Source organism: Buceros rhinoceros, unplaced genomic scaffold (assembly GCF_000710305.1).
Source record: "Buceros rhinoceros silvestris isolate BGI_N320 unplaced genomic scaffold, ASM71030v1 scaffold11372, whole genome shotgun sequence".
In the NCBI taxonomy this organism is placed as follows: Eukaryota; Metazoa; Chordata; class Aves; order Bucerotiformes; family Bucerotidae; genus Buceros; species Buceros rhinoceros.
Genome location: NW_010399521.1, coordinates 127,046 through 143,484, shown reverse-complemented (window position 1 = coordinate 143,484; position 16,439 = coordinate 127,046). Strand labels below are relative to the sequence as shown.

The window sequence follows — 16,439 nt, the reverse complement described above, 5'->3', positions numbered from 1 at the left end:
AAAACCAGACAAGACAGGACTTGAGAAGAAAACCATGGGCAGAAGAAATTTTCCAAAGCATCAGTGAGCAAATGGCTGTTACAAGAAAGAAAGAAAAAAAAAGTATATTTACAAATGCTGAATGCTTATCTGAAAGACAGTTCCTTTTGCTGAACCACTCCTGAAATTAAAATCTGCAAGTGCTTAAGGCTATTCATGGGAGCGTTAAAGAGAAACACCCCTTTGTCCAAACAAACCAGTGCAAGAGAGCCATTAATTTGACTCACTAAGATGACAAACTTGCACATTGTATAACTTAAACATGCATGATGGGGAATATATGGAAGGAAAAAGTGTACGCAGAATGCGTTAGGCAAATGAGAATGATGAAGACAAAGCAAACGAATGTTTCTGCGGAGGCAGAACCACAGGTGGGGAGGCAGGATGGGGCAGAACACCACAGAACTGCTGGAGGATCCTGCCTGCCTATATCGAAGGCTGAAAGGCCAGTTCCAGATACTGGGTTTTGGGGATGAGAAAGAAAACAGCCCCAAACTCCTCAAGCACCAGTGCTGCAGCGACTTTCCACAGGAAAAGGGCCAGCCAGTCCTGTTCACCTGGGCCACACAGCAGGAAAAGCTGCTGGGTATTAAGGGAAACTAAGCGGGTACTTGGTGACTGGAGCCATCAACACGCACAGCTGAAAAGCCAGATGAACTACAGATAAAACTGGAAGTATCTTCTTTCTTTCCTCTGTCATTACCTTGCATTTTGTCAAGGTTCAAAATACGCCAAATAGTCTGGCAAGGTGACACGCGTATCTGCTGGTGTGTCAGTGCAGTGAAGTGCACAATGGGAAACCGATCGTTTGGGGTGCTATCATATTACAAACACAGAATTGGAAAAGTTAATCAAATAAATTTTGATTACTGTAGTTTAATTAGTTATAACTAGTAATAATTAGTAAACGTGCTAATTGGATTTTTTGAGGGGTTAAATCACAATCTTCATTAGAAGGCTGTCATCACCATAATGCTTTTGCGCTTTGGAATTTAATGAATTTCATGTATTTATTCTCCTAACCTCCTGTTGTGCAAATACTATATACCATGATACACATGACAGTGTGAGATAGAACACAGATTATCAAAAGATATTCAGAAGCCTAATTTCTACCAATTTTAATGTGAGCTTCGGGGCCTAAACACAGATTCCTGCACAGCTGATGGAAGCACTCAGGCCACCCTCTAACTGGGGAGCATGTCTGCAGGTAAGGAGTGGAGAAAAGCAACTGATCTGAAGGAGGAAAAGACAAACAGATCACCAATTAGGAGAAAATGACTGATCTTTTTTATCTTCCTTTGTGGCTGTGAGATGTATCTTTGGGAGAAGAAAGAGAAGAGGTGTCGGAAGCTAAAATGGTTAAATTATCATATAAAAAAAGGCAAAGAAGGAAATCCCTTACATTTGACAGCAGCAAGGAGGAAGAGGAGGAAGACATGGTGATACCAGGCTTCTTGCTGCAAAGTTATGAAAAGAACACTTGGCCAGTAAAGCCCATTCTAACACAAGAAAAGAAGGGGAAATTATATTGCTGTTTTGGAGGGTTTGTTTTCTTTTACAAATTTTTAAATCCCCATTCAGATATTGGTCAGGAATGACCTACATTTTCCTCATGCTGTAACTTACCTTCATGCCTGGAAGAAGAGATGTCACCTGAGATCAGAAAGCAAAGACTGTGACTCTGCAGGTCTACATTTTCCTACTGCTTATCGTCAGCCAGAGTCTGTTTACAACCGCTTTTCCAGTTTAAAAATTATCAAGTATTTTTCTTTTGCACTAAAGAAAACGGTGTGTCAGCAGACATAAAGTGAATTGAAGGTTTTAATTGGTATTTGTAAAAATAAGAAGGTTTTTGAAGCAGCTGTGGGTATGACAATTCCTACCTGAAGTCTGATCTGAGAGCAGGAGTGCTAGTGTTGCTTAACAACAACAAAAAAACCCCACAACGAGAGACCTACTGTTACTTAAATGTGGACAAGTTGGACCAGCTGTGTAACAGTCAATGCTTCTACAGTAATAAATGTTGACAGCAAAAATAAGAAGAATGCATTACTGAGACATCATCAAATGAGCCCTGTCATTACATGGAAACTCCACCCTGTATAAGCTTGTCAAAAAGTGTTACTGTAATCCTTTGAGAAGCCTCCTCCTCAGGCAATGGAGAAAAAATGTTCAGGATCAGCCCAGAACAGGTGTGTTGTGCTGTAATGCCAGGATTTAATCACGTATCTGTTCACATTAACCTCACAAAGGAACTAACTTGGATCTCTTTTGGCCGATCATGCCACACAGAGATGATTACTTAACCATGCAATTAAAGTCAGCAAGTTAACAGGGTGTTTAAAAATGGACGTTCCAGGGCATACAATATTTTTCAATTATTATTTGTTTTCCTAAGTCCAGTGCCAGGCACTGACACTTCAGAGGAACTGATACTACGCTCTCTTTTCAAAGTCAGTCCCCAAAAAATCTCAGTTCACACCTCGATCAAGAGTGGCAGAGGCCAGTCATCCCTGCTCTGAGACACCCTCTTTTGCTCAGAGAAACTCCTTAGTGATATTTATTTCCTCTTCACAAGTCCCTCACCCCACTGCATGAGCAGTAGTTGAGGTATCAACATTTGCAGTGGCCAGAGAAGCAAACACGTTCAGTAAACAAAAATATGTCCACCAAACGTACGAAATCATTAGTGTGGCCTCAGAGCAACTCCGCATACGCAGCCTCAGGCTGGACTTCAGACCATAGTCCTGCCTGCCCTGACAAGACTGGGACCATATCCTGACTGGCCTCGCTGCCATTGATGCCACTGAACCTACCATTTAATCACCTGTTGGCCACTTCTTATCGGAAATGTCACATGAGCAAAATGTCAGAACGCTGTTGATCGTGTTTTATTATTTGTGGCTTGTTACTATGGCAATTTTAAGCAGCAATGGTTATAAAACCAGAGAGCACAACTACCAGACCACGTATCTGCAATGGCACGTCAATGTCCACAAGAGGCAGGAGGGTTCCAAAATGTCATCTGGTGAGCACAGCTGACAGGCAGCAAGCAACACACCCAATGGTTCGTGATTGACCCGGAAGCCTTGGAAGGGCAGGGAAAAGAACAGGACAGAAGATGGATCTCCCTTTAAGAAAGCTTGGGAGAGAAAGTGGGTGCCTAAATTATACACCGCTGTACCTCAAGACAAGTACCTTGGATTACTGTGAGTACACGTACGCATTGAGGTATTTTTTGGAGATTAAGTAAGAAAAAGCTTAAACACAATATTCATATCTAAAAATTAAATCAAATTGCTGCTTAAACAACGGTATTTTATCTCTTGAAATGACACAAATATGCTCCGAATTTGCCTGATTAAAATTCTATGAGGCTACACCAGTAACTTTACTAACACACGGGCACCAAAGCACAGCATTTAGCTAACAATACTACTACACCCACTGATGAGTGCCTCACTTCGCTCATGCGAGGGAAGTCCCTGACGCTGTTCTGAGCATCCTGCCCATACCAGCAGATGATGACCAGTGACAGTCAGCTGGCTGGAAAGCCATGCCTGAACACCTACAGTCAACGTCTCCGCAAACACCTGCACCATGAGCTGGCGGTGGCAACAGCCATCCTGTACCGAAACAACCATCAGAGGGCACTGCAAAACATGCTGTGCTAAACAGAATTCTGCAATGGCTGTGTTGGAAGCTTTCACGTGCATGCGAGTTAAAAATCCAAAGTGGAGAAGTTCAGCTGCACCAACTGAGTCATTAATGACGTCATGTTGTTCTTTACAAGAGTTTCCAGTTCTCCTTCTCTGTCTCACACACACTTCTGTTTACAGCAAAGCTACACAAAAGAATTTTCTGCTTATATTCTTGTGGTTTTGCGATGACTTATTGTTGCTATTAAGAAAACAGTAACAGAAACCGGACTCTGTATCCTGTTTGCTATTTTAATATTTGGGAAAAAATTGCATCAACTGCAATAAGATCTTGAAAAAGAAAAGGTGTTGATCTTTGAACGCCTGAAGTTGTCAGGTGCAAGACTTACAAGAAAGCTGCATGTTATGTAGCAAACCACAAAAAGGCAACGCTTTTTTTTCCAGGCTAAAGCCCTCTGCTGAGTGCAAATAGCTTGTCAAATACTCCCTCTCTACAATAGTAATTTCATAAAGCGAGGCTATTTTTTGTTTTCAAACTTCCTGCTTCGAAGGAGAAAGTGTCTTGAGATCACCTTCCCAGTGTGCTTGTAACAAGTGGAGCCAAGGTACAAGGAAATATATTATTTGTGTATAGAACCCACAGCATCTGGAAATCTGCCTCCAAAGTTTATGAAATTTTCCATTAGTTTTCTGAATGTCAAAGTGTGTTAGAAAAACCTCCCATTGGGGAAGAAATGTCACTGGTGCTCTCGGTGACAGAAAACCCAAACAACATGTTGAGAAAAGACTTCAGAAGACTTCGACAAAGGTAGATTTTAGAGAAATGTATAAAAATTAGTTTTCCATTCTCCCTACGCAGATAGAGCGCTTGGAGGAAGAAGTCAGGGGGTGTCCGTGTCACCACCGTGGGGATATGTGACTGTACTGTGACTGCTCCTGGCCATCCAGTGAAGGTCCAACAGCAGTTCAAGACACAGAAGCCAGTTCCCAGTTCTGCGATCATGGCGCCAAGGCTACTGAGTCTTCTCTCTCTTTAAGCTTTGTTCCCCTTACACCCAGGCGTTCTCAGTTTTATGCTCTTAGAACAGGTCTGTCACTATCTTGCCTGCCCCCACCTTCTTCTCTCCTAAATACTGACGTCCCCCTGCTCTGGACAACTGCTCTGGTCTCCTGTTTCGCCCTCTGTTCCAATCCTATCACTCCTACTTTTAGTTTCTTCTCCTGCCCCTTATTTGCTCTTATCTCTTTGCCTTTATGTGTTTTACTTTCCTTCTGTTTTCTTCCTTTTATCAGCTTTTACAATTTTCAGTTCTGAACTTTTTTTGGAATTCATCTGTGATATGAATTTTATCATCTTATTAAAGCATTAAAAAAAACCCCATACCTGACACATTCCTGTTAAAACGCAATAAAAAAATTCAACTATATTGTGCCTTGGATTTCTGTTGTAATCCTCATATTAAAATTTGTGTCCAGTATTAACAAAATTAAATTTCTTTACCAGTGATTTACAGGTAGCATAAATAAAGAAAAAAAATTAACTACAGACATTGTGCAGATACTGTGCCTTCACGTTATTATAACCATAATCAGCAAATCTCATACTAATGAGATACAAGATTTAAATGTGAAGAATGTGTTTAGTGAATTATTGTCAATCAATGTTTATACAACAGGATAAGAATAATCTTGAATGGCAACACACCTATTATTATAAATTCCTAAGTACTTCATTACTTTAAAATGTCACTCTCAATTTAGAGTAACAGATAAACATCTTTCAGCTGTAGACCTCACTGTAGCTACTGCTGTGTAATTGAAACACCGTCTTGTCATCCCTTACCCATTCTGCGCTGGTCTGACTGGTGATTCAGTACTGGAGACGTTCTGGGTAAGGCTGTTTTTCAATTCCCTTTTAAACCTATACATTTAAAATACATCAGTCCTTTTCTGCCCTTCAACCTATGACTTGGAGTTGGTCACCAGGAAAAAAAATCGATTGTCGTTTCCTTGTATGAGCATATTAAGCTCTATAATACCACTGCAAATGTTAATGGTTACTCGTGACAAATGTTCAGAAAAAGGAAACAAACTGACAAGACCAATAACAAGGAGGTTTTTTGAGACCCAGATAAATACAGAAATTAAAAATGTTAAGTCTCCTTTGTGATGACAGAGGAGACACTAAAACACATCATACCCAACCTCATCGGCTAAAGAAACACCCGGTTAATTTTGCGTCCCCAGTGATTTGTGGAAGCCAGAAGATATCTGCAATAACTTTCAACACTCACCTCATCCTTTATGTCTTCCTGCTGCTGGGCACTGAAGATCTCCATCGCAGCCATCAGCCTCATCATTAGCTCATCCACTGTTGTGTTACCTAGCAACAAAAGAAGCCAGCTGAACTTCAGATCATTAAAGTTATTAAACAAGGAAAGAAGTAATTTTAGAGTTAATCCATAAGAAATAGCCAGACTTAAAAGAAAAAAAGTAGGACATGCAAGTATCTCATCAGAATGGTTTTAATTTGCCTTTTTATTGAAAATTTGTAATTGTTTTTACAAACAAATGTTGATCGTAGGCTAAAATTTTAGGTGGTTTAAATCTGAACAATTGCTTTTGTTCTTGCATGTAATAACTCTATTTTTTCTTTTAAACAATGATTTTTAGAGGACCTCAGTAACATATCTGAGGTTCCCTGACATGAAATTGATTTTACAGTTTTAGAATCAGGGAGACTGAAGCAATTGCTTAGACAGGTAACAAAGGTAGGATGTTGGCAGCAGTACCCAAGTGGATTGGTTAAAATAAAAACCAAACCAAAACCAGAGCACAGTGATTGAATGGATGTGTGCCCACACATTTTAAGATATAACTAATACTAAAATTTCAAATGTTTTAATATATTCTATTCAGTTTATTTACTTCTGATAGGACTTGTGAAGTTAGTAATAGCAGAAAAGTCAGTCATCTGGACATATATCAAGAAATACAGCACATGCACAGGGAAATAGATACCTCCTCACATTTTTCTACCAGCATGCCTCCAGTCTTCAGTTAGACTGAAAGATTAGTTTAATTTCCTGTCAAGGTGCTCTTAGTCTTTGGTTTCTCAAGACTAGACTACCCATGAGAGCCACTTGTCATAGTAGTTAAGAGGTCTTAGACCACGAGAACTGGTCAAAAACTATGAACTCATAACATCTGCCAACCTATACAGCCTTTGGACCCTGGCAGAACAATACCAACAAGCGCTAGATTTATATTGCTGATGATGATCAAAATTTTAAAGCAAGCAAACTAACCAGAAGCCACAGCACCACTAGAGAAAACCAAACTGTCCCCATAGTTTCCAACCTGGGGAAAAAATAAAAATGGAGAGCAAACTTGGCAGTCTGCATTTCAAAACGCCACTGGGACTGAAGTTTCTACATTATTGTATCTCTTCTGTAAACATGCCTTCTCACCCAGCCCTGGAAGACCCCCATTGTTCCCACTGCTACCTTAGCAGAAAATGTTACCCTGCATGCTAAAACACGCAGGACTCCAGAGACTACCATTCATTCGAGGGCATAGCGCTAAGAGACACCAGTGCCCCAATTCAGGGGAAAATAACAAGCGCAGCACATCTGATTTAAGTAAGGCTGCCACAGATGATCACTTTAGAACAGTTTAGCTCAAAAGATTGCAGAAAACTTGATACATCATTAAAACTTAATGAATTCAATGGAGGTAAGCACCACGGACCTCAGTGGGCTAACAGAGGTGCTGAACTACGCTGCAGAGCTCCCACACCAAGAAAATCTGTTTATAAGATTATTTGCATGAAATAAGTTTTATAAGTGACAGAAGTACTATGAATTAAGTGTTGTGCTATACCCTGCACAAAGGAGACAAAAATCCATGCAAAATTAACCATTTGTCCATAGGATGGATCACTGCAAATGCCTCAAGAAAAAGATTAATGCCATATGCAAAAGGAAACAGTAACGCTGCCTGCAAAAGGCATATTTCCTGAGACTGAATTTCCTCAGGAAAATAATGAGATTAGAATAAAGATTGCTAGATATAAGCAATTAATAAATGAGGACACAGTGTCATGAAGGCAAACTTGTGGAGAAAGCAGAAGAAATGAGAGGCAGCCATTCTTTGATGTATTTTAATTTGAAGAGTTACTGAGAACAGCAGTCAAAGGGCATCACTCCCCATCTAAGTTGTCTTGCTGTCAGTGAAATCAGAGGAATGGTTATGCTAGAAAGAACTGCTCATGTAAACCAGAAAGCTTCATTTATGTGAGATTGTGTTAGTAACTTAAATTCCGATCCAATTTGGGTTCGCAACACTACAGGCAGGTCTGGAAAAGCTACTCATATTCAATTATTAGCCCATTACGTGCAACAGGAGTCCAGGTATTACCAAGGAACTACACACAAAGAACTAAAAGCATTCTAGCACTACACAAAACATGTTGCCAAAAGCTTTTGAAACTCAAAGATATACCTGGATAAAAATTTGGAAAACTAAATGCAGCTCCTTAATTAGGAAATTTGCCTTCTACCTTAAAAAAGTGAAGAACTTAGAACTATGGTTCTACTACAGCCATGGCAACTTCGGTCTCTAATAACATGTCAATTAATACATATATGAAGAGTAGCTATTTATATCTTGGGAACTGGAAGTTTCTTTTGTGCAATAAATTCATATTCTGAACATCTCAAAAAAAAAGAAACAGCAAAGATGTCTTCTAACAGTTTCTATACCCACATAATAAATACTTTTAGCATGAAGCAAGGACTGTACCTTGTATTACATTCAATACTTCATTAGATGATCGTTTTCCCATAATAATAAGGAAAAGTGGAAACTGGTCTGTCTTCTGAGTTCGAATTGTTTGGGCTACAACACTCCCAAAGTGTCTAGTGCACATCGTCAGAAACCTATGTCAGGGGGAAAAAAAAAAAAAGTTAGGCTAAATTCACCAGTTTAACAGAGAGTTACCTACTGTTTAACATCTAGGCTTCGGCATTCAATTCTAGAGCTCTTTATCCCTTTTTTATTACTAAATCATGAGAATATTTACAAACATGATAGACCTTATACTGTCTAAATTCAAACAATTAATAACCGGTTGAGACAGTGATTTATTTGATGGAGAATTCCATTTCCTGTTAGACTGTAATTCAAAACTAACCCTCCCCTAAATAATCATGCTCAATCAATTGTTAAAAACTTCTAAAGAGAAACTAAGTAGAGCCATAATCTAGTAAACATTGTAAAGTATACAAAGAGTATAGTTTCATATGAAAGCATAGTTTAATAACGAAAAAACTGCTTTTACCAGCCACAGAATTAAAAGGCAGTACTTCAGAATTTTATTTTCTTTTGTACTAGTGCCCTGCCAGTGACATACGTAGCAGTGTGGTCTCAAAAACAATAATTCTAAGCTTTTGACCAAAAAAAGCTCTTGGATATTAGCATACAGAAGTCTAGCATTAGTATTCTTAACACGATCTTGAATAAATGAAAAAACTGATAAAGCTTTTCTCTTCCATTAGAGGACTGTTTGAAATTAGCATTTCTTTCAAGAGAAAAGGGTAGCTTATGATATGTTTTCAGATCTGATGGTAAAAAGTAAATGTCATAATAATAATGAATTATGAAAGACCAAATGCAAATATAGAATGCTTTAATAAGATCCAATTTAATAAAGTCTGTAAAAATAATGGACTTTTAATAACATGGGTCACAAAAGGCAAAACAGTGGAAATTCTGAGGACTAGCCACTGGTAGAGGCTTATTAATTCTTAATTATGTTCATGAAAGGCAACTTAAATCGTGTGTTTTCTTATGCCTTATGATAATATTTTAGGTAACAACTACTCTGAAATGTACACCCTAACTGAAGAGCAAAGTCCTGTTGTCACATGCATTAGAAGCCAAATCTATTTGAAAAGACAAACTGCATTAAAATGTCAAGCATTCTAAGTAATTTCTTCTCAAAGATCCTGAAAAGATTCAAAATTGTCATTTTTTTCATTGATATATATATTGTATCTAATAAAAGGGCTAAAAAAGTGGTAAGTCTGATGAGTACAACATTGGGCCTGTTCAAGACACCTGAAATATATAAAAAATACCCCTTCTCAGAGACAACCTGTAGTGCCACTATGGCCATAGTTGGATGGAAGGCAACGAGGAGGGGTAGCCATCGAGTTTTTCAAAGACAGAAATGCTGCTGACAATTACATTTCCTTGCCTCCTTGATCTTCTGTCATTCGCAATTCAGAATGATCACATGCAAAGACAATGTCAAAACCACCAAACAGAGGCTGCTTCATCGGAAAGAGCTACATAGAGCTGTGTGTCTGGTAAAGATAAACTCTAAAGTCTGGACATATAAACTCTTGAGCTAAATAATGTTCTTCGATGGTTGCTTTTCAAAGTGGGAATACATGAGTGAAATCGTGGCCTCACAGAAGTCAGCGGTAATCTTCCCTGGCAGAAAGGCTTGTATGAGCCTTTCTGTGAGCGTCAGTTCAAGGTTTCACTCCTGGAAGTAATAAAGACAGTGGACAACCGAACTGAATTCCTGAAACCTGTGTATTAGAACTGGTTGACAGTCTGCAGCACACCACAGAAGAAAAGACTCCAATTTCATGGGCAAACAAAACATTTAACTGGAGGTGAAGAAGTGTTGTAGATAACAATGCTATGAGAAACAAAACTGAAGAGTCCATTACAATAATAGTTGTACTAGTCAAAGGTGTTGGTTTGGGTTTTTCTTTTAAAATCAATTCTGTATTTAGTCTTAAACTCAGTCTCTAGATATGCTTTTATAGGTATGGGGTTAGTACATAAAGAATTCCGAATGAAGCAGGTATTTCAGTATATTAAAAGATTTCCCAAATAATTTTTTTCCCGGAGATTAATTTTTATATGTACAACTTCTGGCTGGCTACATAGAACCTAACAGATTATGATACCTGGGGGTTCTCTACCATCAAGGCTGGGAACAGTTATCAACTCCCTGCCTTCAGAATACTGCATGTCGTGGCAGCTGTTGTAAGGGCACACATACTTTCCCGGTTGAGTAACAGCAGAACAGATGTCAGATGCCGACATCTCCCACCATGGTGGGTTTTTTTTTTTAACTTGAGGCCACTGGTACCATCCGCCCTGATCTTTCGAATCACCTCCCTTCCTCTGCTGCTGTCACAATCTGCTCAGCTTGCAGAGAGAGCAGCCAGCTTGCTCATGCACCAGTTACAAGAGCAGCTCATGTCAATTCGGACCCAAATGCCACGGATTTGCCACTGCTGACATCAGGCAGCCTTTGTCTGTCTTGGGGGAGGAAAGAGAAACAACTCTTCTTCCCAGCACTTCCAGCTTTGAATAATGAATGTCCAGATTACAGCAGCTGTGATGAGGATGTTCATGGGGGATGAATGACCAACTGGTGGTTAACAACACATATTTTCAGAGCAGAGCTAATACAGACAAGAAACTCTTCTCCCTAACATAATCCATAAAAACAGATCCCACCCTTTGGAACCAAGTAAGATTCCTCTTGTCTGCTGAACTAAAATGTAGTAAAGCCAACAAAAGTGAGAAGGTAGTCAAACAGCAGCACTGAGTAAAGAGAGAGCAGCAGTGATTTCCAACACCTCCACCACATAACCCATATTCACCAGCCATTATTCACTCATACCCGTACTCTTCACCAGGGCAGTGGCAAGTGCTTATTACTCGTAACACGTCACTTTTTTCCATTTTACTACACAGGCAGGAATTGAATTTTCATTCATGATGCCCGTTCCATTTTTCTCACGACTTTTAATAGATTTTCCAACTACTTATCTAATTTTGCATATTTTTTCCTTTTCTGTCTTTACTGATTTTGTATTTGCAGACTTTTTTGCTTTCTTCTACATTCATATCCAGAAAAAAAAAAAGTTTTCTCTGAGCTAATCACAGAATGGTGGGGGTTGGAAGGGACATCAAGAGATCATCTAGTCCAACCCCCCTGGCTAGAGCAGGGTCACCCAGAGCAGGTCATGCGGGAGCATGTCCAGGTGGATTTTATATTTACTGTTAGAAGTATGTGAGTAGGACCAAAACAATTTGGTGCAATAACCAGTATCTTGCTCTGTACATCACTAACAAGGATTTTATTACTTTCATCTGAACAGAAGTGTGCCAGATCTTTCAGTGGCATCTCCAGAGCTGCCAAGAGAACTGTCTGTGAAGTGCATCAAAGAGCCAGATGTCCCTCCAGGGAGAAGTGTTTTCCACAACATGCTGGATTACTGTGATCTCCAATCAAAAGTGGAAATACAGGAACGCAGCCAGAAAGGGAGGGCAAGTGGCACCCTACTAGTCCTTTTATTTATAAATTACAAAAATATTCAAGGAGGAAGAAGTAAAATAAAGGCAAAAAGGCATTTTATAAAGGACAAATCCATTAAAGAAAAAAATCACGAAAGTTACAAGAATAAATTTCATCATGAAAAGTGACAGTTTTGGTAGACTGCATCATTTCTTTAGACAGCATCTTTCATGACTTGCTAGCAATGAAACCAGGAGTTATTAAAGCTACAGGATAAACAGGAACACTGATCATAGCCTGACAAATACAGAAACACAGCTAAAAAAATGACAAACTTATCTTCATTTTTAAAATTGAACAGGTATTAATTCTTAGACATAGTTCAGTCCTTAGTTAAAAGTGGCACGCAGGAAAAACTACTCTGGTGAAATGAAGACGTTAATTTGGGGGGGTGCTGATCACTGCACAGCAGTTATCTCTCCACCTTCACTCTGAGATAACCTGCACGAAGACTTACCATGTTTTTAGCACGTTAGTTTTCCAGAGAACACTGTTATCATTCCCTACCAGCCAATATGGGACACTTCATATTGAAATACACGCCCAGCATATCTTCTTTATAATTTTATCATAAAATGCTATTTATTTAATATGACTTTAAAAAAGCCCCTATAAGGCAATTATGAAAAACAACTTTAAAAATCTAATGAAAAAAGTTTAAAATATTACCAAGTCTCAAAACCAAAGGGAAGACTTACTACAACTTTATTCTGTGGTTTACCATAGCTCTTTATCCCAGATATGTGATGCAGAACCTTGTAAATGCTGTGGTTCAGCAATAATACGTTTTCGTGAGAACGTGCAGCTTTTAATTTTGTAACAACCAAACTAGCCACCTCTGGCCAAAGTGCTGATCATCCAGAATGCTGATCTCGATGCTCAGTATTTTTTATCTCTGGAAAGCTTTTGATCTATGTGCTACCTATTTACACCACCAAATATGTATAGCTTTTTTGGGGTGGGGAGCTCAAAGGAGAAAGCCAGCCCCTAGGTGGAAGATGGCAGCTGTTCCCGATGGAAGATGTTTCATCGTTATGATACTGGTATTATCTCATTTCTTTATGTATCTCCTGCTCATGTATTATGTTGTTTCACATTTTTGTTATTCATATGGACAGTATGTACTGCAGTCAAGTTTGGATCCCTGATTACACAAGATCCCTCCTTAGCACACCATGAATATGAATAAACAAACAAGCTATGATGATAATTACTTCAGAGAAATGTAAATATTCCTTTAATATTTTAATTTAAGCAATTTAGGAAGCTAACAGCATCTCTGGTGCCCAGTCCCTGAAGGAGGCACAAGGCAGAGGGATGGAGTTGTTTGCTGGCTCTCAAACTGTCATGTTGTATTTTCCAACGTGAACTGGTTCAAAGTGATTCTTACTCTTACCTAGTAGAGGAAGAACTTACTAAGAATTGAAGAACTGAAGAGGAATTAAAGGAAAAACTTAGCAAAAAATTGATTATTTTGAGCTAAAACAGTCCTCTGCATTTCCATGAAAAACCACAGCACAACGCAGCACTGCTGCCCGCTGCCCTTGGCCTTGATCCCGTGGCAGCACTCTAGAAGAGCAGAGCAATTCAGTCTCCTTTCTCTGGCACGGCTTTGAAAGACATGGACATCACCTACCAGCCATCACTGAAACCGAATACTAACTCCTCGAGGTCTGTCCTCCGTTGCAGGATCAATTTTCAGTTACTTACTGGAATCAAACTGATGATACAATCTGATAGGATGAACAGCTCTGCATACAACCCCAAATTATTTTATCTTCTCGAGTCATTATGAATAAAACAACAAATGCCAAGCAGCCACGGCATAGTTTCAATGCAGAAAGAGAAACTAAATCTCAAATGCCAATTCTAGCTCCGTTTTGTTAATCAAGGAAACCCTGCAGCAGGAAACTAACACAGAGCAAGCTGCGTATCGTACACTGCAGTGCACTCCTGGAAGAGGCAAAGAGGGACACCTGATGCTGCTTTTCGAATGGTTTTTGTATGTTCAAACAAAAATTGAAATATCTCTTTTGCTTTTCTTAAACTCTCCGCAGCATCTTAATTAATAATTGTATTAGCAAATCTGTCTAGTGCACTAAAGAGTGTACAGAGAGAACTCTGACCTCAAATCTATGGATAGAATGTATTAAAATAAAATACATATATTAAAAATTGTATAGGATTTTCGACCCTAATTTTTCCTTATTTTCTGTACCAACATAAATAACAGTGATCTGTTTTTTTGTTACGGTCTTACCTGACAAATTTTCCTTTAGTTACTTCGAAATTTTTTTTTTTTTTTTTTTGTACACCCTTTTGGTGTGCCCTTTTTGTTACGGTCTTACCTGACAAATTTTCCTTTAGTTACTTCGAATTTTTTTTTTTTTTTTTTTTGTACACACATATGGTGTGCACTATGCTTCTTGCAACGGATTCTTTAACAGAAAGGCTGCACTGGAGGTGTTTTTTGCCCTATCACCTCAGCCTGAAGTCTTGCTCAAAAAGCAGCAGCAGGACAAAATCTGGTAAACTATTGGTGTTCAGTCCACAACTGGGATGATTCGGGGCCAAAAAAGGTGTGATTCATTTATGGTCAGATACTTCCCAAGGCCAGCCTAACTTTAAGAAACTTTAAAACTTCAGAAATGGGTGTGATAAAAATGTAACTTCTTCCCTGAGCACGAAGAAAACAATTAATATTAAATATGCAAGATTTCTGATTATTTTAAATAATTATTATACACTGTGCAAAGTCAACATAAGACTCATTAAAATGTTAATGTAAAAATAACATTTTTGTATTAGGTATTTCCATTTTTTAAAAAGTAAAAGCCGCGGTGATGAAATGGTATATTAAAATAAGCTTGCTATCCATAGTCTCCTTAATACAGTTATTGTCTTACCCACACTGGCAGGGTCATAACTGTTGACTCAAATACAAGGGGGAATGAGCAACAGGTACAAGGCACGATTTAAAGATGTATAAAGCAGCCCCAATCGCATGATGTGGGTATCCTCTTTAGTACCCACACGCAAAATATCCAGGAATTTAGATGTAAAAAGCATGATTTTATCCAATTTTTTTTTATGTGAGAGTAAAGCCTAGATGAGCGTGTCACCTATCACTTCATAAAACATGGACGATCTAATTTCATCCTGCAAGGTTCAAAGAGATTAGGTAAATACTTTATAACCCCGTTTAGTCTAAAACACATCCCTCTAGAAACTCATTAATCCATCCTGTCACATACCACTAGACATCAGACAAAATCATTGGTAAAAGTATAAATAAAATATCCCTGGACTCCTTGCTAAAACGCTGTACTAAAAATGGAAAACACAAGATGCGCTTGCCTGCCAGTGGTAGTTTTGGTTATTGCCTACCATATTAGAAAGGCACGAAATGCATGATCTGCTAAGGAATGGCCAAGGCTTGCTACAGGTAGATCTAACAATAACCTAGAACAGAGAGCGTGTTTAGTTACTTTACAGGTATTAGTAAAGTGGGAGAAGCTACAAGCACATTGGAAGTCAGTAAAAGAATTCAGATGAATCTTCACAAACTGGAGAAATGTCCTACGAGTAAAACACAATTCAACAAGGTCAATAAAAGTCTCCGAGTGGGAGAAACAATTGCACAAATACAGAATAAGAATGAAGTGGTAAGGGAAGAAGAAAAGTCATGACGTGAAAGCAAGCATCATGTCGGGGTGAGTAAATACAGGCATGGTTTGTACAGCACGAAATAATCCTCTTTCTGTATTTAGCTCTGAGAGGGCAGTTTTAGGCACAGTGCTTCAGTGAAGATGTGGCCTAATTACAGAAGGACCATATGAAGGTTGCAATAACAAGTGTCTACAAAAGGATAAGCTCTAAGGAAAGGCTGAAGGAATCACAGCTGCTCAGTTTAAGAAAACTGCAGGAAACTGTAATAGTGCCATTTAAGTCCAAAGAACGCAGCAGCCAAAGAGTTGCCTACCATTGCCTACCAAGATATAATTGTCATTGATTGCTGCAAGAGAAACTTCAGTCAAGTATCAGTGTGAATTGCCTAAAGGGAGAGAAAGTCCAGTCCTGTTGCTGGTTATGGAGAAATGCTGACAACCATCGGTCAGGAATGATGCCGGTACAGTCGAACCTTCTGGCCAGGCAAGGATCAAACTCCAGCTGCAGCTCTCCATGACCCACAGTCAGTCAAAATGGTAACATAAAGGACAGGTGAGAGGTCAAAGCAGAGTCATCCCAGACTAAAGGAAGAGGACGGACATCTGTACTTCTGCAGGGTCCCAATCAGGCACCTTGCAGTACCAAAGAGATTCATTCATGTCTTTTGGCTGCATTTTTTT

General features: G+C 39.0%; 1 protein-coding gene across 1 annotated transcript in view; it reads right to left on the bottom strand.

The window, feature by feature from the left end:
- The window catches only part of FAF1 (Fas (TNFRSF6) associated factor 1), a 165,751-nt gene that overhangs the window by 22,422 nt on the left and 126,890 nt on the right, over nucleotides 1-16,439 (bottom strand). The window contains exons 14-15 of the mRNA XM_010131516.1: nucleotides 8,505-8,641; nucleotides 5,996-6,084 (exon numbers count right to left, since the gene is read on the bottom strand). Coding sequence (XP_010129818.1) covers nucleotides 5,996-6,084; nucleotides 8,505-8,641 — 226 coding nt within the window. The remainder of the gene's footprint in view (nucleotides 1-5,995; nucleotides 6,085-8,504; nucleotides 8,642-16,439) is intronic.